This window comes from Salarias fasciatus, chromosome 7 (genome assembly GCF_902148845.1).
Source record: "Salarias fasciatus chromosome 7, fSalaFa1.1, whole genome shotgun sequence".
In the NCBI taxonomy this organism is placed as follows: Eukaryota; Metazoa; Chordata; class Actinopteri; order Blenniiformes; family Blenniidae; genus Salarias; species Salarias fasciatus.
This window is the reverse complement of record NC_043751.1, coordinates 11,957,241-11,980,830: the sequence shown is the minus strand read 5'-3', so window position 1 is coordinate 11,980,830 and position 23,590 is coordinate 11,957,241. Positions and strand designations below refer to the sequence as shown.

Here is a 23,590-nt window from a genome sequence, read left to right as displayed (position 1 = left end):
GACAATGGAGATAATTCAGTGTTGGGGGATTTGTGCAATGGTATAACACACTAACAACACAAGCAACAGTCGTCTTATTCAACCTTAAAACGCCCAGCGGTGGGTTATTAACATGTTTTGGTGGCCTCCTAGGGAAGTGTGCTCATGTTTGTGAGGGGAACAACACTTGTGCCTGTTTCAAAGGCCACAAACTCAAACCAGATGGCAGGAGCTGCGAGGGTAAATCACCTTTCCTCTCCTTTGTTTCTCCTTAAATGGCGCATGTAGACTTTAAAGTAAAGCTAATGGAATATGTGTGTCTGTGTCTGATGTAACGACAGCTTTAACGGGGTGCTGGCAGGTGATAAGAGACATTTATACGTGGAGAAGACTGACATGTATAAAGCTTCTCTCTTTGCTTCTCGCAGACATCAATGAGTGTTTGCTGGGAGTCAGTAACTGTCGGGCCGGAGAGCGCTGTATCAACACAGAGGGCTCGTTTCGGTGCCAGAGGGAGGTCAGCTGTGGGACAGGCTATGAACTCACCGACACCAACAACTGCAAAGGTCAGTTTCATTGACCTCCTGTGTGAAGTTTCTGTATAAACATGCATCTTTTCACACAAATGATTATTTTGGGCAACTCTGCTGTGACGCTTCTTCCAGATATCAATGAGTGTGAGGCCGGCATCCACAACTGTGGCCCGGAGCTCGAGTGCCAAAACACCCAGGGCTCTTTCCGTTGTGTCCCCAAGGTGAAGTGTGGTCCCGGCTACCTCCAGGACGCCCTTGGAAGCTGCATCGGTGAATATCTGTCCCAAAAGAAAGTGGAGGAGGCAAACTGTCTCTTTGTAGTGTCAGGAAAGACGGGACACGTTTAAAAAGTTTTCAAAGGAGACTCCGCAGGTAGTCAAAGGTTTACCTGAGCATGTTATATTCACTTGTAGCCTTATTTAAGTGCATTGTAAATAAAACAGGAACAAGGTTTCAATCTTAGTTCAAATTGTGGGCGTAATCAGGAGCATTTTCGAGTTTAAAAAGTAGAGAAATACATTCCATGGTGTAAATCCTACTTTAAGGGTTGGTATTATGTGTACGGTATTATGTGTTTTTTAGCCCTTTAGTATCAATCTACAGCACACTCAAGCAACAGCTTTGCCCAAAGTTGGATGGTGAAAGCAGCATGTGTCAAAAAGAACTTAAATCAAATTTGCCTCTGCATCAGGCTGCCTCAAACGACTGGTAATGAGTCCCTGTCTCTTTAAGAATCTCCTCAGCTTAGCGACACGCCCCGCTCCATCTCCATGTGCATTTTCAGAGAGTGGAGAGGGGCGGGGGAGCGCGAGCTGTGCAGGAGGAGCCGTGCAGACTGCGTCAGAGATGGGGCGGAGCTGTGCATTATGGGCGGAGCTGTGCATTATGGGCGGAGCTGTGCAGGACCGAGCGTTTCAGCTCTCAACATGGCTACCAGGGGGAGATTCAGGGATTGCTCAAATATGCGTGAATGGTTCAGGAAACAACTCCATGCATCTTTTTAATGGGGAAATGACACTATAGCATTATAAAAAGCTCAAAGAAGTGGATTTTGCATAGTACCCCCCCATTAAAAGTGCATTAAGGAGTTTTAAACGTTAAAAATACTTATTTTCCACCATAAATATGTGTCAAACATTCAATGATGTGTAGAATGTGCCCTGACATATTCATTGCAAGTACCGCTAACAGCGCTAAATTGTCACTTGAATAGTTGCAGTGCTGGTCCGGCAATTTGTACTTCTTGGGGAGAATTTGAGAAGATGTGACGTGATGCATGCTCCCGCTGGCCTGACTTGCTTAGCTTTCGTTTTGTCCGCCATTACTCCGCCAGATGCTTAGCGAGCAACAACTGAGCAGTATTGAGGATGGATCTTCCAGAAAGTAAAAAAGACCGGCTTCTAGCACTGTTAAAAACTCCAGCACAGACCCCACCAGGCAAAAGAAGCTTAAAGGTTACTCGAGCGCTAGTAAAAGAGCGAGGAAGGAGGCTGACCAAAAGTTACAAATATGATTTTACTTAGTCCGATCAGGTTCAGGTACTTACTTCAGTTGAAGCCATTCTTGTGAATCGATCACCTCTTCTGCTTGCCAAGGCTGCTAATACAGTTTCCCCTCTTCCGTGCACGTACATGGACGCAAGCCACAGGCACGAGCGTTTCACTAAGGTGCAGTTATGCCCAAGGCCTGAAGGGGCCGTTGTTTCGCATGAAACGTGCAAACTCCTTAATGCACCTTTAAGTATGAGTTATATTGCTCACTTTTAAAACAAAGGCTGAAAGCATAAGCTGCCTAAAGTAAAACATTATTACAGTAATGTGAATATTTGTAATTTGTTACCTCCACCCTGGCATTCACTCTGCAGTATTTTAAAGAAATATACTTGATTACCTTTTCAACATTCTTTTGACAACTTTAGTTACTTTTAAGATGATTTTGTGTAATCCCTTAACCACCAGAGGGATTACCAAGTAATTTGTTAAAGGAATACTCCGAAGATTTTTGACCCACGCCCTATCCCTATCATTGACAAAGTTAGACAAGCTCATAAATACATTTTTTGTGTATCTGCATCCATTGGCTGGTTCCCAGCTGTTAGCATCGTAGTTAGCTTAGCTCAACTGCTGGAAGTCAACAGGGAACAGAGCCGAACTGATGAAAGTGGACAAAATACTCCTTCCAGTGGTCCAGGGGATGGCGTATTAGCATGTGAAGTAAATCCGAATGGTTATAAAACATTTTAAAAGACGTGTTATCTTTTCAATCCGTTAAAATAACGTTTTGATACACACAGACCTGCGCATGACCTCCGCGGAAGGATATACTGGCGCACAGCAGTAGAAGCCATAGACTCAGCCGCTGTGCGCCGGTATATCCTTCCGCGGCGCACTATGCTTGTGCAGATCTGTGTCTGTAAATTGTGATACCACAACAAACAAGCTGATCATGCCAGGTTATGATAGTTTGGTTCGCTTGAACCATCCATCCATCCATCCTCTATACTGTTTAATCATGTGCATTGTTGTGAGGTAGCCTACTGGAACCAATCCCAGTTCATAACGGATCTCAGTTTAAATCAAATAAAATTTGAGCTAAAAAGCTTATTTCATACAAGAAAATACAGCACAAAGGAATTTAGATGTTAAAACATCTCCTCTCACCCTTCCACAGACACAGTGACTCACATTGTCATTACCCATGACAGCGGCTGTTCCTCTCAGCAGCCTCCTTAAAGCCGTGCCCATGATGCATGCATGTTTTCATACAGTAGTAATAGTCTTCAGGCTGATGAAGGCGCACCAAAAATCACCTCATAAACATGGAATAACTTGTATTTACATGTCATGGTGTAATTGAAAAAAAAAAATCTAGAAATGGTTTGCTAGTTTAAAAACATGGGAGGAGAAATGTTTGGGTTGGATGGTCTGTTTCTTAAATGATGTTGTCATCTGTCTCTTTGTTTTCAGATATCAATGAATGTGTTATCCAGACAAGCCCGTGCCTCCGAGGACAGGTTTGTGTCAACACAGCTGGTTCCTACACCTGCCGGGCGAACGTTCTGAACTGCGGCAGAGGATACCACCTCAGCGACGACGGCACACGCTGTGTTGGTGAGAAAAACATCCTCTTGTGTCAGCATTTCACTAAGCCTGTGCAGGTGGATGTCAGGCTGTTTTTATTCCTCTATCTCAGATGTTGATGAGTGTAAAGGCCCTGAAAAGGTCTGTGAAGGTCACGGATGCGTTAACCAGCTGGGCTCCTACCGTTGTGAGTGTGAGACTGGCTACTCCTTCAACAGCATCACTCGGCTCTGTGAAGGTGAGCAGAAGGATCCAAATCCAAGCGTGTTCTTGAATAGTAACGGCTAACCTGTTGAACTGTGAATTTCATCGTGTTGCAGGAGCTAAAGTCCGTACTTTTGCACTTTGTGTTGTAGATATAAATGAATGCAGGCACTATCCTGGACGCCTGTGCGCTCATAAGTGTGAGAACATCCTGGGGTCCTACCAGTGTAGCTGTACCACAGGCTTCAAGCTGGCTGCCGACGGCAGAAATTGTGACGGTAAGAAAACTGTACGTATAATGAGAATTAAGACAGCATGTACACACCGCTGTGAGATATACGATAAAACCTGTTGTTTTTCCCTGAATATCACAGCTTTTTGGTTTGGATTCGATCTGCAGCTGGGGGATTTCAAGATGAAGTCCCAGACTTATTTTCCATTTTTTATTTCCTCTATTCTCCATCTGGATGTCTGATGGTAGTCATTATAGTCCAGTACGGGTATTTCTCTGGCATCCTGAGTGCCCATCAACATGACAGACATCTATTTTAATGTTAACTGTCTCTGCTGTTGCCCACCGCCTCCTGTCGTCACCCTTTATGAATAAGCGGCTATGAATTTACCAACATTAATTTTATAAAAAGCTCATGCATTTCCATACACTGGTATGCAATGTATATAGATGCTGCAGACTCGAGGAAGACATATAGAGAAAAGACAGAGAGGAGAGAGCAGAGTACAAGCCTGAGGCGTAGAAGTCCTGATTGTAATATTGATAAGTGAAGGAAGGAGAGAAGCTCTCTTTAAAGCCACACACTTCAGCCATCTAGAGCTTTACCAAAGGAAATAGTCCAGGCTTAACGAAGATTAACTATTGAATCTTTCAGTCCTTTCCAGTTTTATTCCAAACAACTTCGAATTCTCGTGGCACTTCTACATAAAAAGAAACAATGAAAATAAATAAATAAAACTGAGAAAGATCTTACCATATGAGTACACATCACTGCTTCAGGTTAACGAGAGAAAGGGACATTTCAGGGAATAAACGCATTGATACCAGAGAGCAAACCTATCCACACACTGCAGATTTGTTCACAAGGGAAGCAAACATCGAAAAACCTGAACTTTCAGTGTCAGAGATCCTGGTGACCAGAGCAGCCCTAACGAAAAGTTCCACCAAATAAAACAGGTGTCAAGCTTGCACACACCCGGGTTCAAAATGCTCTGATTTCATTGTTTCTCTGTGTAGATCTGAACGAGTGTGAAAGCAACCCATGCAGCCAGGAGTGCGCCAACGTGTACGGCTCCTACCAGTGCTACTGCCGCCGTGGCTACCAGCTCAGCGACATAGATGGCATGACCTGCGAAGGTGAGATTTAACCCAAATGTCCGATTTATAATTTAGTTTTCTGTCCATAAAATAAAAAACCTGATCCTTGTCTGTGTGTGATTCCATTGTCTTTCCAGACATCGATGAGTGCGCCCTGCCCACAGGAGGTCATATCTGCTCCTACCGCTGCCACAACACGCCAGGCAGCTTCCACTGCTCCTGTCCCGTCAGCGGATACACCCTGGCAGTAAATGGACGCAGCTGTCAGGGTACGCCACCCTTTTGGACACTTTTATCACATATTATTTTTGTCAATGGATTTTCTCTGAACTTTTTCCTCTCTGTGTCTTGTAGATATTGATGAGTGTGTGACGGGAACACACACGTGCGGTGAGAATCAGAGCTGCTTCAACGTGCAGGGAGGATTCAGATGTCTGTCCTTCGAGTGTCCGAACAACTACCGCCGCGTTGGAGAGACGTGAGTGTCTGATCTGTGTCTTTATCACATATACTTTCCTGAAAGCCAATTAAATACCGGTGCAAACATGTGGAAGACTTCCTGCTAATGTGGTGCATTGATGATAGTCTCTGACAGATGTTCAAAATGACACACAGTTCTCATGTTGCTTGTTCCATATTAGATCAAGACTTGGCTCCCAGAGGAATATATGCTGTTTGATCCATGATACATCTGAACAAACATTCGTGCTTCTGTTAGAGAGTGAGAGACATTATCTCAGCTGGCTGACCACTACGTTTGTTTATGACCTTTCTGAGATATTTTCTCTGCTGAACCAAAATTTAGATGCCTCGATTTTCTGTCTCTCTTTTTGCCAAGTTGAGATTTATTTTGAGTTATGTTCAGATATGTTTCATAACTTCGTCCACCAACAATATGATGCCTCATATTTTGTGCTTGTGGGGACTCCGCACTTCATCCAATGCTCTTTATAGCAGATCAGTCTGCTGTCAAAGATGTCTAAAGCTCACTAAGTACTCAATTAAATGCTTGATTCCACTGGAGTCATTTGTAATTTATCAAACAGAAAGTGTAATCTATTTGCGTGAACATGCAGTCTAACAGTGTCAGTCCCCATATGATGGTAACAGTGCAAAACATCCAACGTGTTGTCTGTGCTCAAAAAATGGGTGGTAAAATACATATAAAGAATTGAAACTGATAATACACCCACAGAAAAAGATCTTCACAACACTGTTTTATTGGAGAACCTACATTCCCACCCATTTGGATCATTCCCCTGCATGTCCAGCATGCTCAGTGCTGGAGCGACTTCATGTAGATTTGACTGCAGCATGTTTTGTGGAAATGCAAGTGAATATATTTTCATTTTGAATTTTGACACACATTGAGGATTTCTTGCATGATCTCACAGAGGGCACCATAACTGGCATTATGCTGCTGAAAGTGATGTTTCTTTCACCGCATGCCATGCACGACACGTGGAATTCACCTCTGGTCTCCTTTTCTCTTTCTCTCTCTGCTTGTTTTGTTCCATCTCGCCCCACCCCCGCCCCACCCCACTCTTCTCTTTTTGCAGTCGATGTGAACGCTTGCTTTGCAATGAGTCTGTCGAGTGCCTGACCATGCCCCTGAGAATAACCTACTATTACCTCACCTTCCCCACCAACATCCCCGTCTTCACCAACATCTTCCGCATGGGCCCCTCCCACACCGTGTCTGGCGACGACATCCAGATTGCCATCACTTCTGGCAACGAGGGCGGGTTCTTCAGGACAGAGCGGATGCCCACCGGCGGCGTGATGTCGGTGGCGAAGCTCATTAGCCGGCCGCAGGACTTTGACCTGTCTGTGGAGCTGAAACTGCGCCGCTACGGCTCAGTGACCACACACCTGGCGAAAGTGCTGGTGTTTGTGACGCAGGAGGAGCCCAGAGTACCTTATAATCCCCTGTTAGAGTAAACATAAAGGCTCACGGAGGACGCTGCAGCCTTCTAAATGATGTGTCATATCAAACGCATAATCTCACCGAGAGGAGAAAAAGAAATTTACTGAATTCGTGCAAAGTAGCATTTAGAGAAAAGCATGATGATGAAGTTCAGACTAACATACGCTGTAAAAACTGTCATTACATTTGGATGAATATAAATATAATTTATGATTTTCCTGAATTTCCAATGTGTCCAGTTCAAGGGTCTGCAACCTGCTGCATGGGAGAACATGTGGCTCCTCTGCAGTGCTCTATGTTGTAAGTGTTTTTTTTAATCTAATTTTTAATTGTGTTGTTCTGCACACAATCTCATGAAGGGATTCTTAGACTACACTGATAGAATGGATCAGTAGATTGTCAACTCAAATATGGTTTGTGTCTCCACATGACCAGTGCCTTTCCCCTACACTGTTAGTTAAGCAGGGACAATAGATTTTGATTTGCCATCAAATTTAATTTAATTTAATTTGGGTCTTGGACTGTCATACATGCAACATAAAATACAGTTTTTGTAAATAAAACTTGCAGAATCGCACACATAAATAAGTTATAGTGTCTTCATTTTAAGAAGCAAAAATGTTTTTTAGTTGTTGACCAATTTTATTCTGTAAAATTAAGCAAAAATGCCTACTTTAGGTTGCAGACCTCCGTTCTAAAGGCTTTTGAATCAACTGTTATTCCAAGCCCCTTTTCTCTCTTCTGCAGAATTGGTGTCTATTATGTGTGTGCCAAAGCAAATGCTAGTTGATCATGACACATCATTTCTAAGCCTGAATATTAAATAAATAAAACATCAATGACATAAAATCCAGAATAAAAAAAAACAAAAAAAAAAAAAAAACAGCATGTAGTTTTGTAGCATTTTAATAATCCAGTTTTGTAAAACACGAGGAGTTAAAGATGATTATTTAGCAGTGTAAACTGGGTCCGGCTGAATGTATTGAGTTGCAAGAGGCATTGTGATAGACAGAACTGCAGGTGGCGTCGTAGGTCAGGGTAAATCATCAAACGGTAACAACCCAAGTCTGCCTACAACACAGTGTAATTTGATGACGGTTGCATGATAGAGTCTGACGTGTTGCAGTACTTTATGGTTTATGTGTTGGATGAACAGTTTTCTATTAAAACCGAAATAGAAATAACACATGTGCAAATCAAATCCAGTTTTTTTTTTTTTTTTTTTTTTTTTTTTTTGGTAATGGTGCATTGTGGGGTTTAATCAAATACAGTGAAAAGAGCCGCTGGAATGTGAGGCCCCAATCACAGACGGAGGCATGAAGATTTCCTTCACATACTTTCATAATAGTTTCAATAGTTTCAGCAACAAAGAAATTCAGTGATGCTGAACAATCTGCAGCAATGCATTTATGTTAGTTTGAGGGAACTGCTTGTGATCTGATTAAGAAACTATGGGACGATAACCATGAGAACAGAAAATAAGTAAATACAACAATGTTTTGAGTAGTTTTATGTTGTTTCCTGAGAATTACTGACATTTGGAACATTAGTAATTTTGTAAAGATTCAAGTAAACTTGATGTCTATTTTAAATTGAAAAAGAAGGGAAAAATTTGGATTTCAGTTTTTTTTTCACTTGGCATCCAAATTCATTTAAGTAATTCCATCTCTACAAATTCCAGTCATAGACCAGGCACGGCCTCATGCATTGTTCCTCCTGCTTCCCGGACGTCAGTTGGTGCACGCCACCGCTACATCTTTCTGCGGCAGTTATTTTCATGCACATCTCCTTAGCTCCCATTACATCTTGGGCTTAATGTGAAATGCACAGATTTCCACTGCATACTGCGGGTGTAAACCCCAAAGCAGACAGATAATCCAAATGAAGGCTGAGTAAGTGACACGCGATGGGATGCAGTGGCAAGGAAGAGGGAAATGTGCACCAGCAGGAGAGAGTATAAATAGTCTGACATGCTGTGAGGCTGCTGCCCAAGGGCTGTGGCTTATAATAACTGTAAATTCAGATGTCCTAGGTTCCTCCTGTCCTGAGCTGTCAGGCCAGTAAGGATGCACTTGGTCCCTCGTGGGGATCTCCTTAAAATAAGAGCATAGTGGCGCGCTGGAGTTTTTTCCTCCCCTTTGACTTTGAGTTATGGGGCTCTGGGCTCTGGCCGGTGGTCTGAACAATTTGTGGTACGGCAACATCACCGCGCACAAAATGAATGATGCCCTGCAGTGTTTGTGTTGGGGCGTTATCAATGTGCCGACTATAAATAATAATTACCAAAAAAATAAAAGGGCCTACGCTTGACCAGAGGGACTTTCATCCAAAAAGTCTGTTTTTCTTTCTGGTATGAAAGTATTGGGGTTTTTCTCCTGGGTTGGGCCACGTGAGGCATGGGGAGACGAGGAGGAAGACATGCATATGTTCCTGCGCGTGTGGATCTCTCTCCCACACACACACACACACACACACACACACACACACACACACACACACACACACACACTGCAGGACATGAGCTGAGCGTGTGCGCAGGACAGAGGGGTTTTCGCTGCAGATGCACCAACACACACGGGGAACTGTAACTGCCTGAAGTTGCTGACCCTGCCTTGAAGCGCCTGTGTCTGTGCAGAGGGGCAGTTCACCCTGGGTCATTATCTTCTCGTAAATTTGCTCTCTACCCCAGCAGCTTTCACCTCGTCCTCCAGAGCCCCGCTTTGGGTCTTTTCTGCAGCTCAGGCCATGGTATTATAAACTCGGAGAACATTTTGTGGGTTTGGCCTGGGCCGTAGCAAAACTTGGACCCACCCGCTAATTGCTAATTACAAGCCCCTACCCAGCGGTGGCTTGACTTTTTGTCAGGGGCTTCTCTTCTCACTCTCCATGAAAGAAGCCCTGCAACCCAAGCCGGCCCGGGGCTTTGAGCTGCAGTGGATAGGTCCCCTGAGGAGCGCCAGATATCCACGGCCCATGACTCACAGTGTGGCTATACGGCTGCCACGCACATTAACTAGACTTATACATGGCAACTTCGGTGTTTTCCTAACCCAGTGTAACCGTGAACTGACTTGTCTCCTTTGTGAAGGCAGAAGTCGAGTTTAACATCTTGAACGTCATGATCGAGGCTTTCATTTGGTTTCAAAAGTTACCCCCATTGTTTCAAAGACCTCCTGATTTATGTGGTTGTTAATGCCTTGGTAAACCTCTCTGGAAGTATTACGAAGCAGACAGGTAGTGAATAGTGACGCTTCAGGTGGCGTTAGCTCGAGACGGAGGCCCTCCATTCCCTCCGACCTGTCACTGATTAGTCTGTGGAATAAACAAAGTCCTAAATAATAGGATGAGAGCTGCCCTGGGGAGACACCGGGGAGGTGTCTCGTCATGTTGCTCACAATTTAGGAGTCTTTTAGAACACTCCCTTGCCTCATAAATCCTCCTCAAGAGATTATCTGATGTGAAGCTGGGGATGCTCAGCAAATCCAAATATTTTCCTGAGCAGGTTGTGGATCATTCTCAGTGAGTGTAGTAATTCATTTCCCACACAGCTTGAAATAGCGCGTCAGAAAAGCATCAATGGCAGCGAGTCTCCACAAGCTACAAAACGCTGGCTGCCCCTTACGCTTTGGCCATTGTTGGTTTATTATTCTTCCAAACCGCACAGAATTTGATTGTTTTTGATGTTGAGTGCTAAATCCAGTGCCCCCGCTGTCTTGTTCTACTGTTGTTTGTGCAGCAGCCTTGGAGTCGTCCCACTGAGTTCTTTCAAGGGCTGCACACAAGGATGCCCTGTTATTGTGAGCTTTAGGAACCAAAGGCTGTTGTCTCTGAAGTCTTTAAATAGACAGTACCTTAAGGTCAAAGGCCATCTGTTTGTGTGTGTGTGTCTGTTCTTTCTGCGGGCTGTGCATATTTGCTCTCTCCTTCAGAGCGGCGAGGCTTGAACGCTCTGACACCATTCGCTGTATGAAGTCCTGTCAGCCCAACGACATCGCCTGTGTTCTGGACCCCACGCACTCCGTGTCCCACACCTTCATTTCCCTGCCCACCTTCAGAGAGTTCACGAGGCCAGAGGGTACGTACAGCTCAGTCTCGGTGTGTATGCGACTGACTGCACAAAGCAGCCGCTTCTTCCTCTGATTGGTTAACTTCCTGACGTCAGCTTCCTGCTGATGAAAGCTCATGTTTTTGGACCGATGTGGAAGTTTGTGATATAACTTTGCTTAATGCTAAACTCAATTCTCAACGGTCTGTTAACTACATTAGACATGTTTGCCAATCCAGGTGGGATAAAAAATATGGTAATGTGACCGACTCAGGATAGCCAGTGATGGACAAAATAAATAGATTAGTAATATTTCAACTGTCATTATTTCAATGGTTGTAGATCTCCTTCTGGGGAAAAATACTAACATCAACAATAAGCTTTAATTAGATAGTGCAAAGAAAAACTTGCGGCTGTTGAGAATATTGAGTAGCTAGTAACTTTTGGAAGTCTGCAAAAAAGTGAGCAAAAAAGTTGGTGCTGAGTACATCTAACTATCAGCGACAGCTTTAGCCAGTATTCCTCAAATAAAAATAATGTCAAAAGGAAATGTCTTTCTACACATGTGACACTCATCCAGAGTGATATTTTGACTGAAACATACTGGACGTCAACTGGAGCTGCAGCGCAGTGTGGGCAGGTGCTGTCTGACACTGTAAGTTTCCAGTTAACTGCAAGACTTCAGCTCTCATCACATGAGAGTTGGCAGCCTGCGTGACTTCAAAATAGTTATTTTTTTCTTTTTTTTTTTCTTTGGGTGTGTTTTATTCTTAGCTTAAATCAAGTGTGGAGGGAGTAGATTTCATCCTCCAATTCAACAGGCACATGCAGACTCCCCTCATCCTCCTTGGCAAGCCATACCCATACTCAAGGATGAGGCTTTATCTTTTAAAAGAACCTTTTAAAACAAACAATTTAAAGATATTTTGACAGCATTTTGTGTTTTAGTGTAATTTTCATGCTCTTCTTTTCCCCTTAACTTTACTATTTCAGATTTTTGAACTGCCATTAGCTGCTTTTCCCTATAGTTGTCAGAATCCACACGGCTACACCTAATTGCCTATATTAACTGTTCTGTGATTTTTTTTTCAGAATAGTCTGGGTTTGGCTGACCCTCATCAGAGAAATAAAGCTGTACTGCTCGCATATAAGTAACCATAATAATCATTTGCACGCAGCGACAGATGACAAGCGTCTACTGGCCGGCGAACAGTGCACGTTTCAGACACACTCATGCTCAACGTCATAGAGAGTAAGCTCTTGTCATTTCTCATAAGTCCCCAGTTTTGGTGTAAAGCTCTCGAGGCCCTTTAGCTGGGCAGCAGTACTGAAAAGCTTCAACCTCCCCGTGACCCTCTCAGCGCACAACAAACAGACCCTTCTCCTATATTATTGTCTTCCTCTTGGAAAGAAGGAAAAGCAAGAAAAGCGGGAGCTGGCACAGACTTGACTGTACAATCCCAGTGTCATTATGAGGATTTAGACTCTGAATGCTTTCTCTGTCTAATTGTTATCTTCCAACAGAGATTGTTTTTCTGAGGACGACGGTGCCGGCTTATGGGTCCTATCATCACTTAGGCAGTTACGACGTCAAGTTTGACATCTTGGAGGGCAACCTGGAGAACGCCTTTGACATCGTCAAGCGAGTGGAGAATGGACTGTATGTGGGTGAGTGCAGTGCTTTTTCACCTCTTGTAAAGCCACGATAAACTAATTTTGACAATAGCACTTCAACATATAACCGAACCGTATCATCAAACAGCCTCCATGACTGGAAGGAACTTTTTCTTTTCTCCTTCTCAAATAGAAATCTATTTCAGGACAAATCAAACTCACATGTCTGCAGTGACAATGTAGAAAAAAAGCACCAAAATATTGAACTCCTTGACTTAAGTGTATCTGACACGGCCTGTTGTGATCTGTGGCATCGTGGAGCTGTCATCATCTTCACGGGGGCTCTGGTGCGTTTGCGTCTTTGGAGCGCCGTCCTCCGAGTGGGTCTGCGAGACAGACCCGAGCCTGTTTCTGTCTCTCCAAATATTTGGCATCAATTTTCACAAGCTTGTGGTTCAACAAAGTACCATTTAATTCACTTACTGTGTGGATCCCAAAAGATCATTACTTTCCACAATAAGCCGTGGCGGCTCGAACGTGCAGAATCTATAGCAGAAATCTGCACTGGCGTATTTGTATTCACGTACGCGTGAGTGATTGCGGCCGACAGGCTGTTCATCATAACTACCTGACGGCCACCATGCGGACGGAGCGGCGGATACCATCTCCAGTGATGTGTAACAACAACACATGTTTGGGTGGAAGCCGTTCCCCATCTTTAGTGTGGTGGTGACCCAAGGCTGCTGCTCGCCGGGGGGACAGCTGAACTCAGCGTTGGCCCCGGGGGGGGTGGGGATGAAGGCGTACTCACCCTAAAGATGACACATTGTTGGGCCCCATTAGGTGTTTTTTGTTTTGGTTGTGTGCTGAGATGCAGGCAGGGTGGTGGGTGGAAGGACACTTTCTCCTTCATCCTCCTCTTCTCCTTTTCAGTGATGGATGAAGGGATCGGCTGTCAGTATGCACATCTGTCTCTGCAAGAATGAGAGCGAGAGAGTGTGTGTGTGTGTGTGTGTGTGTGTGTGTGTGTGTGTGTGTGTGTGTGTGTGTGTGTGTGCGACTGTGTCTGTCACCAGTTAAGGCAGGATTGTGGGTGCACGCAAGTGTTTCTCTCTCGTGCACTTGCAGAAACAGATGTGTGCTTATCAAATCCACCCCGGTTCAGACGAAGACATGGGAGAGAAGTCTTTATCACCAGCAATAATTCCCATAAATCACTGTAAAAGCATTTGTAATTATATTGCACATCTTATAATGGCATGTTTTTGTTGGAATGCACAATGGTGTAATTCTGTACGAGTGATAAGCCTTGTTTTGCAATATATCATCTACTGTGTGTGTCTGGGTGCATGTGTTTAAAGAGGATTTAGGAGAAATTCATTGTTTATAGCAACGCTCATTTGCAAGAGTAGTGTCTGTGTGTGTGCGTACATATGCAAGATAGAGGAAGAGAATAAAAGTGTAGAGAGAGAAAGACAAAGTGAGAGACAGTAATTCAATGAAAGAGAGAGAGAAATATGTGCAGAAGTAATCCTGGGTGCTGTGCTTCATGTGGTTAAATGTATTGTTCCATTTCCCCGCACTAGGCCTCAGTGTCTCGCCGAGCATTAGAGCACTTAAACCGACGACCACATGAAAGGCCTGTTTGCGAAGAGCCACTTCTCTCCCAAACCCATCGGATGCTTATTGGATGCAGCTCTTGCATGTTAGTGTAACTGGTGTCTGTCGTTCTGCGTTGTGGATTGCAAATACAGACTCCAGGAAACAGGTTTCTTGATCAAAACTTCTTTATCTGTGAATATGGACAGAGTACACGTGAGCTGCTGCACATGAGCTTTTCAGCACGTCTCTTCTCTTTCTCTCTGATCGTGCATGAGGGCTCTGACCAGATATATATATGAGAAAAAAACAAAACCAAACGAACAAAAACCCCAACAAAACTCAAAACACATCAATTAAAACAATACATTAAAGAACATAATAAAGAAGAACTACTGTTGTACCTGTGAATATGGACAGAGTACACGTGAGCTGCTGCACATGAGCTTTTCAGCACGTCTCTTCTCTTTCTCTAATAGATGGGGAAAAAAGCAAGCACGTTAAAGGAAGCTAATGCTAACTAGCGCTAGCCTCCAACCCGCAACGTGATCCGAAAATGCACTTCACAGACCGAACCTTAAAAAAACTGAACCGTGATGGGTCCAACATAAAACAGAACCCCCCCAAAATGCCCAACGTAGCACTTAAAACGCAATTAATAACTTAAAAAAAATAAAACTGCGCAGGAGCGGCTGAAGCTGCAGCTTACCTCTGATCGTGCATGAGGGCTCTGACCAGAGTAGGCATGCGCAGGATACGTCACTGCGCCACCCAGTGCACGCACACGCACAAGCACAACAGTCAGAACTCATAAAGCACAATAAATGAAGGATTTTAGTGAAACTCAAATTAATAATATGTTACATTAGCACCAGTTGCCCGTCGCATATCCAAATTGCGGCCCTGCGCACTGGAGCCTTCGGTCACTGACTCCTCGCTGTGAAGTGTGGCGTCCATGGTGCAATGAAGGCCTTCTTGGTTTTATTTCGTGGGTTGTGTGCTGCCGGTGCTCTGGCCCACAGTTGCTGCTGTTGTGTAACCATTGTGTGAGGCTCGCTGACGTGTCACGTCAGGAAGCTTAGTTTCCAGGATCTCCAGTGTCTCCGACAGCGGTATTACAGCTTGGTGGGATGTGAAGAGCAGCAGACATCGAGGCTCCAATAATGAACAAGTGTGTGAACTCAAGCTCACTTCGGTCATTGTTTTTGGCCATATTTTGTATTATTGAATGGGACAATGGAGGCGGTTAGTAATCCTCATCATCCGTTCTTAACTTGAAAAAGTAATTCTTCAAGAGGTTTGATTGGCTGACAGTCTGTTCCATTCACCTTCTCCTCTGTCTTTCTCTCTTTTTAAACCAGTTGTTTGCACATGTAGGCATGTGCTCTATGCATGGACACACCGCAGTGTATACACACCGCTCTTTCCGTCTTACATGGTCATTCATCACTGGCTTTACCAGCTTTTCACTTCTGTACGACAGCCTGGACAATCTTACTGTGTGTGTGCAAACACAGGCTGTACTCAGCTCTTGGAAAAAAAAATCAGGACCAATCTCACACTTATAGATCCCCACAACAACCACAGTAACAAAGTAACCCTGCAGGGTGACATGGATTAGACCCACCACTGAGGCATTTATGTAAACAAAGGCAGCAAAAATGATCCTATCAATGGATTTGTAAACAGTAGGCAGATGCATTTCTTCGGCAGAAGCATCCACTGACTTTTCGTTCGAGGCAAGTTGTCAGGGTTGATCATGTGAAGATTTACCCTGGTGGACGGCAGGTGGACAGGTTTGAACACACTGCCTCTGTGCTCTCTGTGAAGACACTCCTTCAGCTTTCCTTGGATACAAGGTTGAGTTTTATCAATTGCAAAGATGTAACATTTATTCTCGAAGACTTTTCAGTTGCTAAAACTACTGGTTTGAACCTGAATAGAATATAGCTGAGAAGGGCATTCATACGCCCTCACATCAACTACCTCCACTGACTTTTCGCATTAGTTTAAGATTTTCACAAAACTTCCTTTTTGCATTGTGAAACCCATTAATATTGAAAATGCCTTGCATGATCATTGATACTTACTATGGTAGTGTGCAAAACATCACCAAGTAAAAATTATATTATGAATAAATTTGGCATATACTGTGAAGCAGAGGTCCCCTCCTCTCCAATCTCTAATTCCTGAAACATTACAGTGAAGCTGGCATGATGGTTAGCTCTCTGGAGAAGGTGCAGAGAAGGCTGCTGGTTCTGTGCGTAACATTAAACACCCCAAACAGCCCAATCCAGGTTAAACAGTCTGCACACATTTAGCCATCTTTTGGTTTTTGTCGAAAGGATTCCTCTCCATGAGTAATTATTCGTGATGGAAGGTTTCAGTGTACTTCTAATCACTGCTGTCTGGATTTTTTGAGCTGAAAAAACAGATCTCATTCTGAAGTATTTCTGTTTGCTCTTCTGGACAGCAGCAGATAATATAGCGTCTCCTCCGCTATGAATCACATCCTCTGGAGGAACTGCACGTCTCAGACGCCACAGCTAAATTCCAGTCATTCTTTGAATGCAGGTGGAAGTATGGCTTTGCGGTTTATATCCAGTCCAGAGAATAAATATTCTTTGCACTGCCACTCGCACAAAGCTGGCAGCAGGCAGACGAATAAATAAAGAGGAAGTGGACAGTTTGTCTCTGTGCAGGTAGCTGCAGTCTTTGGAGCGGCCATCCACAGCGGCCGGTGGAATGTGAGCCCGCTGTGTGAGACACGGCTGCTCCCAAGCCAGCGGGGCTTGCGGCTCGGGCCTGCGGCCGAGCCGAGGACAGCCGTGGAGATAAGCTGACAAGGAGCTCTTCTCGTCTGAGGGGCTGTCACGGAGACGAATCGCGACGCAGCGGTGGCTGGCCCACCAGAGCGCGCCAAGCCCACGAGGAATCCTGGTCTGGAAGATTAGCACAGCTAATCAAAACAGGGTCTTCTCCAAACCCAGAGAGACCCCACAGTCAAGCACGCAACGCTCCCCCTCGGGTGGTCCGCCACAATCAAACACGCTGATGAAGAGATAGTGATGCCGAGATGTCACGCTCACAGACACACACCACATACACAGTCAATACAAGGCTGGTGAGAACACATATAGAACATATTACTCGCAATAAAACTGTCTCAATAACTCATCGTGATACACTTATCCTCCTCGGTCTGGCGATCTTCTTAATTTATACGCGCCGTTAATCTCTGCTTTGAGGCACTGTGTTTTTATGAAAATGCAACGTTGTTTAGTTTACAGCTCATTTCGCAAAATTTATATTGTTTTTTAGTAAATGTTCATAAACTCACATGCCAAAATAAATAGCAAATGTTTCTCAGAATGTAATCAAAATCGGTAAACCTCACTAGTTTATAATGGAGAATTAGACTATGATAAAGAATCCTGATCTACATCACAAACAAAGCCGTTTTTCATCTCATATCCTTTCCACTTAGTCTATTTTATGCATCTTAGTTATGGCTTTTGGCTTTGAAAGGTCACTTGTAAAATAGAGCAAAGGTTGTGGTGAAGATAATGGTGCATGTTATGTCATCTCAGCTGTTCCTTCCCACAACTGGGAAAAGAAAAAAAAAAAAAAAGTCCAAGAAAAGAACCGAGCGAGTCCTCAAAGCTACTTGAGGGTGATGTCAGTGCCCAGCGGCCGGCACTGTCCAGCAATGACCCATGGGCCGTTTGACTGATCACTGACGATGGCTGACTGTTAATTGACCTTGAAATATCAGGCCACATAAGATGGCCCCTCAGATGGGTGCACTTGGCTCCCACCCGGTCTTTGGACGAGTCGGAGTCGTGTTTGGATAGCCTGACCTGACCGGCCATCCGTGGACCGGCCTGTGAACACAAGCTCTGACCCCCGGAGGGGTCGGGTCCTCACACGGCCGCTGTTATGCCAGGCAATTTCTGAGGATTATTTTTCAGCCACGCTGACGGCTATCAAAAGTGAAAATGGTTGCTTTACTAATAGGGAAACAAGGGAGCTACTTAGCAATTTCGTTGGCGTGTTTTCTTGCTTTTATGGACTCTTAGGAGGAAAATCTTTCAGGCACTTAAAAAATGGAGTTAATAAATGTGAAACCGCTCCTCATTGTGTGTATGTTCATGCCAGCGGTCCTCAACTCTTTGCAGCCAGCCCTCAGTATGTGTGCATCAGCAAACATGACAACACACATCAGTTCTGGCTGCCATGACGCTTCAGGATGCCCTCCTGTACCCTCTACGTACACTCAAACTTTGTGCAGCACCTGGATTGTCTCCAATGGTTTCACTGCAGTGAGCATGCATAGCGCCGCAACCAGCGTGTCATTATACAATACTGCGGCGAGGCCAATGCATACTTTTCATTTGTCTCTGGTGTTAAACCCGTTCATTTTGGATTTTGTCATACACTTCCTCGCTGAGTTGTAGAAACCAGAAAACCCCGAAATTGTACTGTTTACATGTAACCCTTCAATATTGCAGACCTCGTGGCCATGAAGGATGACAAATGCCTCCTGGCATTTGCTTGACTTTGTTTTGTGGCAGTGTCTGTGCTACTAGTATGCATTTATTTAAGGCTATTTTCTACTTATAGGGCTGCTTTATTGTGTGGTGGGATGTTTTGGAGAAAGAACAGATTGTACAGCTGTTTGTTTGATGGTGGCTGTTCGGGCTCACGGTGTCACCTTTGCACCCTGTGGCCGATACCTCAGCGAGCTGGAAGGATGCCGGAAACTTTTGGAGTACTACAATTGGAGCTCTTGGTTAAGTTACGCTCGGCCTCAGAAAACATGACCTTGCAACCAAGTCACAGGGCAAATCGTCAGCTGTTATTTTGCAAAACGTCTCCGTGTTTATTTATATGGATCTCAGGTGGTTCGGGGGTGGGGTGGGGTGGGGGGGGGGGGGGGGGGGGGGGGGGGGGCAATCAAAGCCAACCTGTCATGTGGCCATTGGCGTCTTGCCTTCCAGCCCGGATGAAATGTTAAAGATGAGTATGTGGTTGTGGTTTCACCTCAGGTTCACCGTGAGTACATTGAGGCCCAGCTGTTAGCTGATGCTTTCCCCTCATTGAGGATACCGCTGCGCTTTTGATGGGAAGCTCACGGAAACACAGAGTCATCATGTCAGGATTTCACCAAGAGGTCATGTAATATGACTTTAGTTAGCTCTTTTGTGCAGGATTCGGCACATGGGCCCATAGTGTAATAACATAACTATCCTTAAAAAAAAAGAAAAAGGCTAAATAGAACTTGAATAAAACAGTTTCAATAGATGCAGTGGTTTCTACCATGATCCTCATGAAAGATTTTACAGCTTACATATAATAACAAACAGCAGCATCAAGAACAATTTAGGAATACATATTCATATTTCATATTAAAAATGATGGATTCAGAAAAATATAGGGATTTAGAGGAGCCTCTGGCACTTTAACAAAGTTTGTGTTGTTAAGAATACATTTGTGTCTTCAGCATGTGCTAATTAGACCACAAACAAATTCACAAAACAGTAATGGACCTCAAACACATTCCACATATTGCCCCGCTTAGAGACCCCCATAAATGTCAGTGGAGATGCAGTTTATTTTTGCGGTCCGACTCTTGAGTTTCTTCTCGGAGAAACAACTCAAAGACATCTCATCCTCTCCGTTTGGGTTGACCATAAAGTGTTTCATCCTCATTAGATAGAGGCCACCCTTGCTGCTCACTGAGGAAAAGACTTCATGTGAACTTGATCCCATCTGTCTTAGCGGTGGTCCATAATGCGCTCGTAAAGATATCTTACTCATCTTCATTGTGTGTTGGCTTGACACCGCAAAGATGCTTTCAAAGTGACTCTGTTTGGTTTACAGTTCAGGGACAAATAGTGAACTCTACATTGGTCAGCCGGCTGTTACATGCCATTGTGATTGTCTTATGTCTGCATTTCATCTTCAGACTCCACACTCAATTACTCTTTCCATGTCAGGTTTTTTTTTTTTTTTTAATTTAGGCAAAGGTTAATTGACTCTGACCAGTGCTCATGGCTGGGAAACAATAAAATCTCAGCTCTATACTGCTTCAGTGTCACTACGCAACAGTGTCCCAAACACCAAAACAAGGGGGCAAAGCTGGTGGAAGAGGGCCCCACTGCTCACTCCTACAAGTGCTTATCGCCAGGATCTTCTAGAATTTGCTGCGTACCCACAGTTTTAACTCGGAAAGAGGCGAGAGAGCAAAATAAAGTGACGGAAAGAAAGAGAGACATACAAGTTTGAGTTCCTATAGCCGGCCCCTCCCAGAGTTAAAGATGGATTCCTGGAGGAATGTCTCCACGGCTGTATCGCGTGACTGCGACTGCTCCCCTCCATCAAACACATGGGACTCATTTACCCTTGTGGGCCACAGTGATGGTGCCACAAACACCAGGCCCCCCTCAGGAAGGGAAGAGAGGGGAGGAAGAAAAAAGGGGAAAATGAGTGGGTGGGGGGATCTGCGATCATACAACGCCAGTGTCCCAAAGGACCCAGCGAATGGTGCGTAATGGATCATCATTCGCCCTGCAGTGAATGACAACCAAATGGCTTTTACTGCTTTCTTACAAGTACCACAGAAAGGAGGCTCATAATTTAGACTGATGGAGGTAGTGAGCTGTCATCGTCCCGATCCGTGCTGAGTTAAAACTCTTGAGTCATCCTACTAAAAGCTTGAACACTTAAAAAAGGAGAGAAAAAAAAAAGAAAAGATAGAGGCTGGTTGAAGGTGTGATAGGAGGACAGTGGACTGATTGTGCTGTAATAGCTGTCTAAACAGAGCAGAGCAGAAACCTCGCCAGGCCTGTGCAGGGAAAGGGAAAGGCTCACTCACAGCCTGTATAAACACTGACATTTTACCCCTTCAGTCGCATGTTCACTTAAAAAGCAGCGAATTCCATGGGAATTCAGTAATGCCCTTTTTCATCATGCCTGGTCTTCCACATGTTTTTACCGTGACATTGCATTTGTTCACGATGTCTGGCGTGGCCAGTCCTTCAGCTTATTAACCCCACACTTCATCTAAATACTGCAATAAATGTTCCAGTTGACACTGTGGGAAACCGAAGGGCACATCATAATACATCTGTTTACATGGCTCAGGTTGTACCGTTCACACAAATACTGGATGAAGTGATCAGACTGATTGATTGAGTCAGTGGATCAATACAATTCGCCCATACCCATATCCACTATTAAAACTAGAAGTATTTTAATATCCTCGAACAGAAATAAGTCATAATCAGTCCCTCTATTAAATTACATTGTCCCGACCGATTTTGAAATTGAGGTTATAAATGTTACTATTTAAACTTCAAATATATTAATTTTTATTATATAATTGTAAAAAGATGTATAATAAGTAATATTTCCTTTAAAATTTCTTTTCACTATTTATGGATGTCATTTGTTTGTAGCCTTCTGTTATGAGGTACACCAGAGTTAAGGTTTCAGCGGCAGCAGCCACCACTGTGGAAACAGTAATACCAGAGAATGAAATATGATTCATTAAATTCTCCCTGTTTATTGAATGGATCATACTTTCATTATTTTTTGCATAATGTTTGATTGATGATCTTAAATGTAATTTTTTCATAATGACGAACCACCCACAGTACTCCAGTATACTACTAGGGGCACTAGGATGCCATTTTTGGGAAAAAGTAGAGCTTCTAGTAGCTGGATGAAAGTCATGCAGTCCAAACACACAACCTAAAAGCAGTTGTGGATTCTCAGCAGACACATACTTCCACAGTGAAATGAGGAAGTCGAATAAAAACCCATGCAGTCACAGGGAGATCGTATAAACTCCACACAGTCATCCAGCCAGCCTGCGAGCTGTGAGGCGTCAGCGCTGACCGCCGTGCCACCACTGCACACCCTGTGGGATCTGGAACAAGATAATTCCCCCAAATCATTGTCCAGAGATATTGGTTTGTGCTAAGCGGTAACAGAAGACATGTCCCGATGAAATCTGTTGACAACTGTGTCTGTGGATTATTAACAACACAACACCATGTCCACAGCCGCCTCTCTGGATGTGTTTAGCTGCACCACGTCGTGCCCAAAGTCAGAGTTGCAAAAGAAAATGGAAAATACAGGAATGATACACATGTATAATAATGCGCATATCATGTGGACAGCTGTAATGAATAAGACTAAAGGATTCTTTAGACTTACAGAATGGTCACATGTGTTTGATTACGGGGCGTATGACTAATACACTCAACCTAGATTGGGCTGTTTAAGCAACAGAACGTTTGTTTTGTCGGTCACATGTATGTTTGTTGCTTTCAACATTTTTCCTCTCTCAAAATATGACCGTGAATTTCTGTTTCCCGCAGGTGTCGTTCGTCAGGTGAAGCCCCTGATCGGTCCCGTGACGACAGTGCTGAAACTGTCGATGCGCAACCTGACGACTCAAGGCGACTCAGGCCAGAACGTCATCAACGTGCACGTCTTCGTCTCAGAGTTTTGGTTTTGAGCGGCCGGTGGCAGATTTATGTGACATCTATGAAGACGGCCATTGTCGACACGGGGTTTGTTACGCCAATCAGTGCTGAAATTTTAAGGTTATGTTCTTGACAGTGTTACTTTTGCTGGGCAGTAAAGCTGCTCGCTGCTTTTAAGATCACTATACTGACGAGCTCGACCAAAAGTGCACCAATGTGGAGAAACGTAATCTTTTGAAATATCATGAAAGTGCATGCATATAGAGAGGTCATTCATGGATATTATGATCACATTCAACAATAATCTTTTGATGGCATGTAACTTTTTGTCTATCTTCCACTCTTTTTCTTTATTGCTGTGTGCATTGGATGAGGTATTTTTTCTATGGAATAAACACTATTTTAGTTACAGTATTTGTGTTTCTGTTTCTTCCCAGTAAATGGCGAAGACCATGCTTGACGTTGGTTTCGATGTGAGAGATTTTTCAGCAGAAAAGCGATGGCAGCCTGCTATTGGAGCTGAGCTTATGCAGGTGAAGAGATACAACAGCTGATGGATCTGTAATGAAAGCCACAGCTATGTGCAGCACTCACGTTGGAGGAAAAGTATTATATTTCTTGGTTTTCCACAGGTTCCCCTCACACCACACAGTTCGACTTCTCATCGTGCCCCATTATTTCTCCATCTCCTGGCATTTATATTACTTTATGCCAACAATCTCTCAGTGCAGAGCCTCACATTTGGTAGATATGAAAACAAATTACAATCACGTGGCTCCACATC

General features: G+C 44.0%; 1 protein-coding gene across 2 annotated transcripts in view; it reads left to right on the top strand.

The window, feature by feature from the left end:
• fbln1 (fibulin 1) overlaps positions 1-23,220 on the top strand; it is a 33,935-nt gene extending 10,715 nt beyond the window's left edge. The window contains exons 6-18 of one of the 2 annotated variants that reach the window (XM_030096887.1): positions 1-40; positions 133-219; positions 408-545; positions 645-782; positions 3,479-3,622; positions 3,705-3,830; positions 3,949-4,074; positions 5,046-5,165; positions 5,264-5,395; positions 5,481-5,604; positions 10,983-11,128; positions 12,623-12,766; positions 22,699-23,220. The exon at positions 1-40 is cut by the window's left edge and continues 23 nt beyond it. In XM_030096887.1, coding sequence (XP_029952747.1) covers positions 1-40; positions 133-219; positions 408-545; positions 645-782; positions 3,479-3,622; positions 3,705-3,830; positions 3,949-4,074; positions 5,046-5,165; positions 5,264-5,395; positions 5,481-5,604; positions 10,983-11,128; positions 12,623-12,766; positions 22,699-22,838 — 1,605 coding nt within the window. In that variant the 3' untranslated portion in view covers positions 22,839-23,220. Of the gene's footprint in view, positions 41-132; positions 220-407; positions 546-644; positions 783-3,478; positions 3,623-3,704; positions 3,831-3,948; positions 4,075-5,045; positions 5,166-5,263; positions 5,396-5,480; positions 5,605-6,685; positions 8,238-10,982; positions 11,129-12,622; positions 12,767-22,698 lie in introns of those variants that run through there. The other variant, XM_030096888.1, reaches the window with a different exon arrangement.
• Positions 23,221-23,590: the final 370 nt, after the last annotated feature.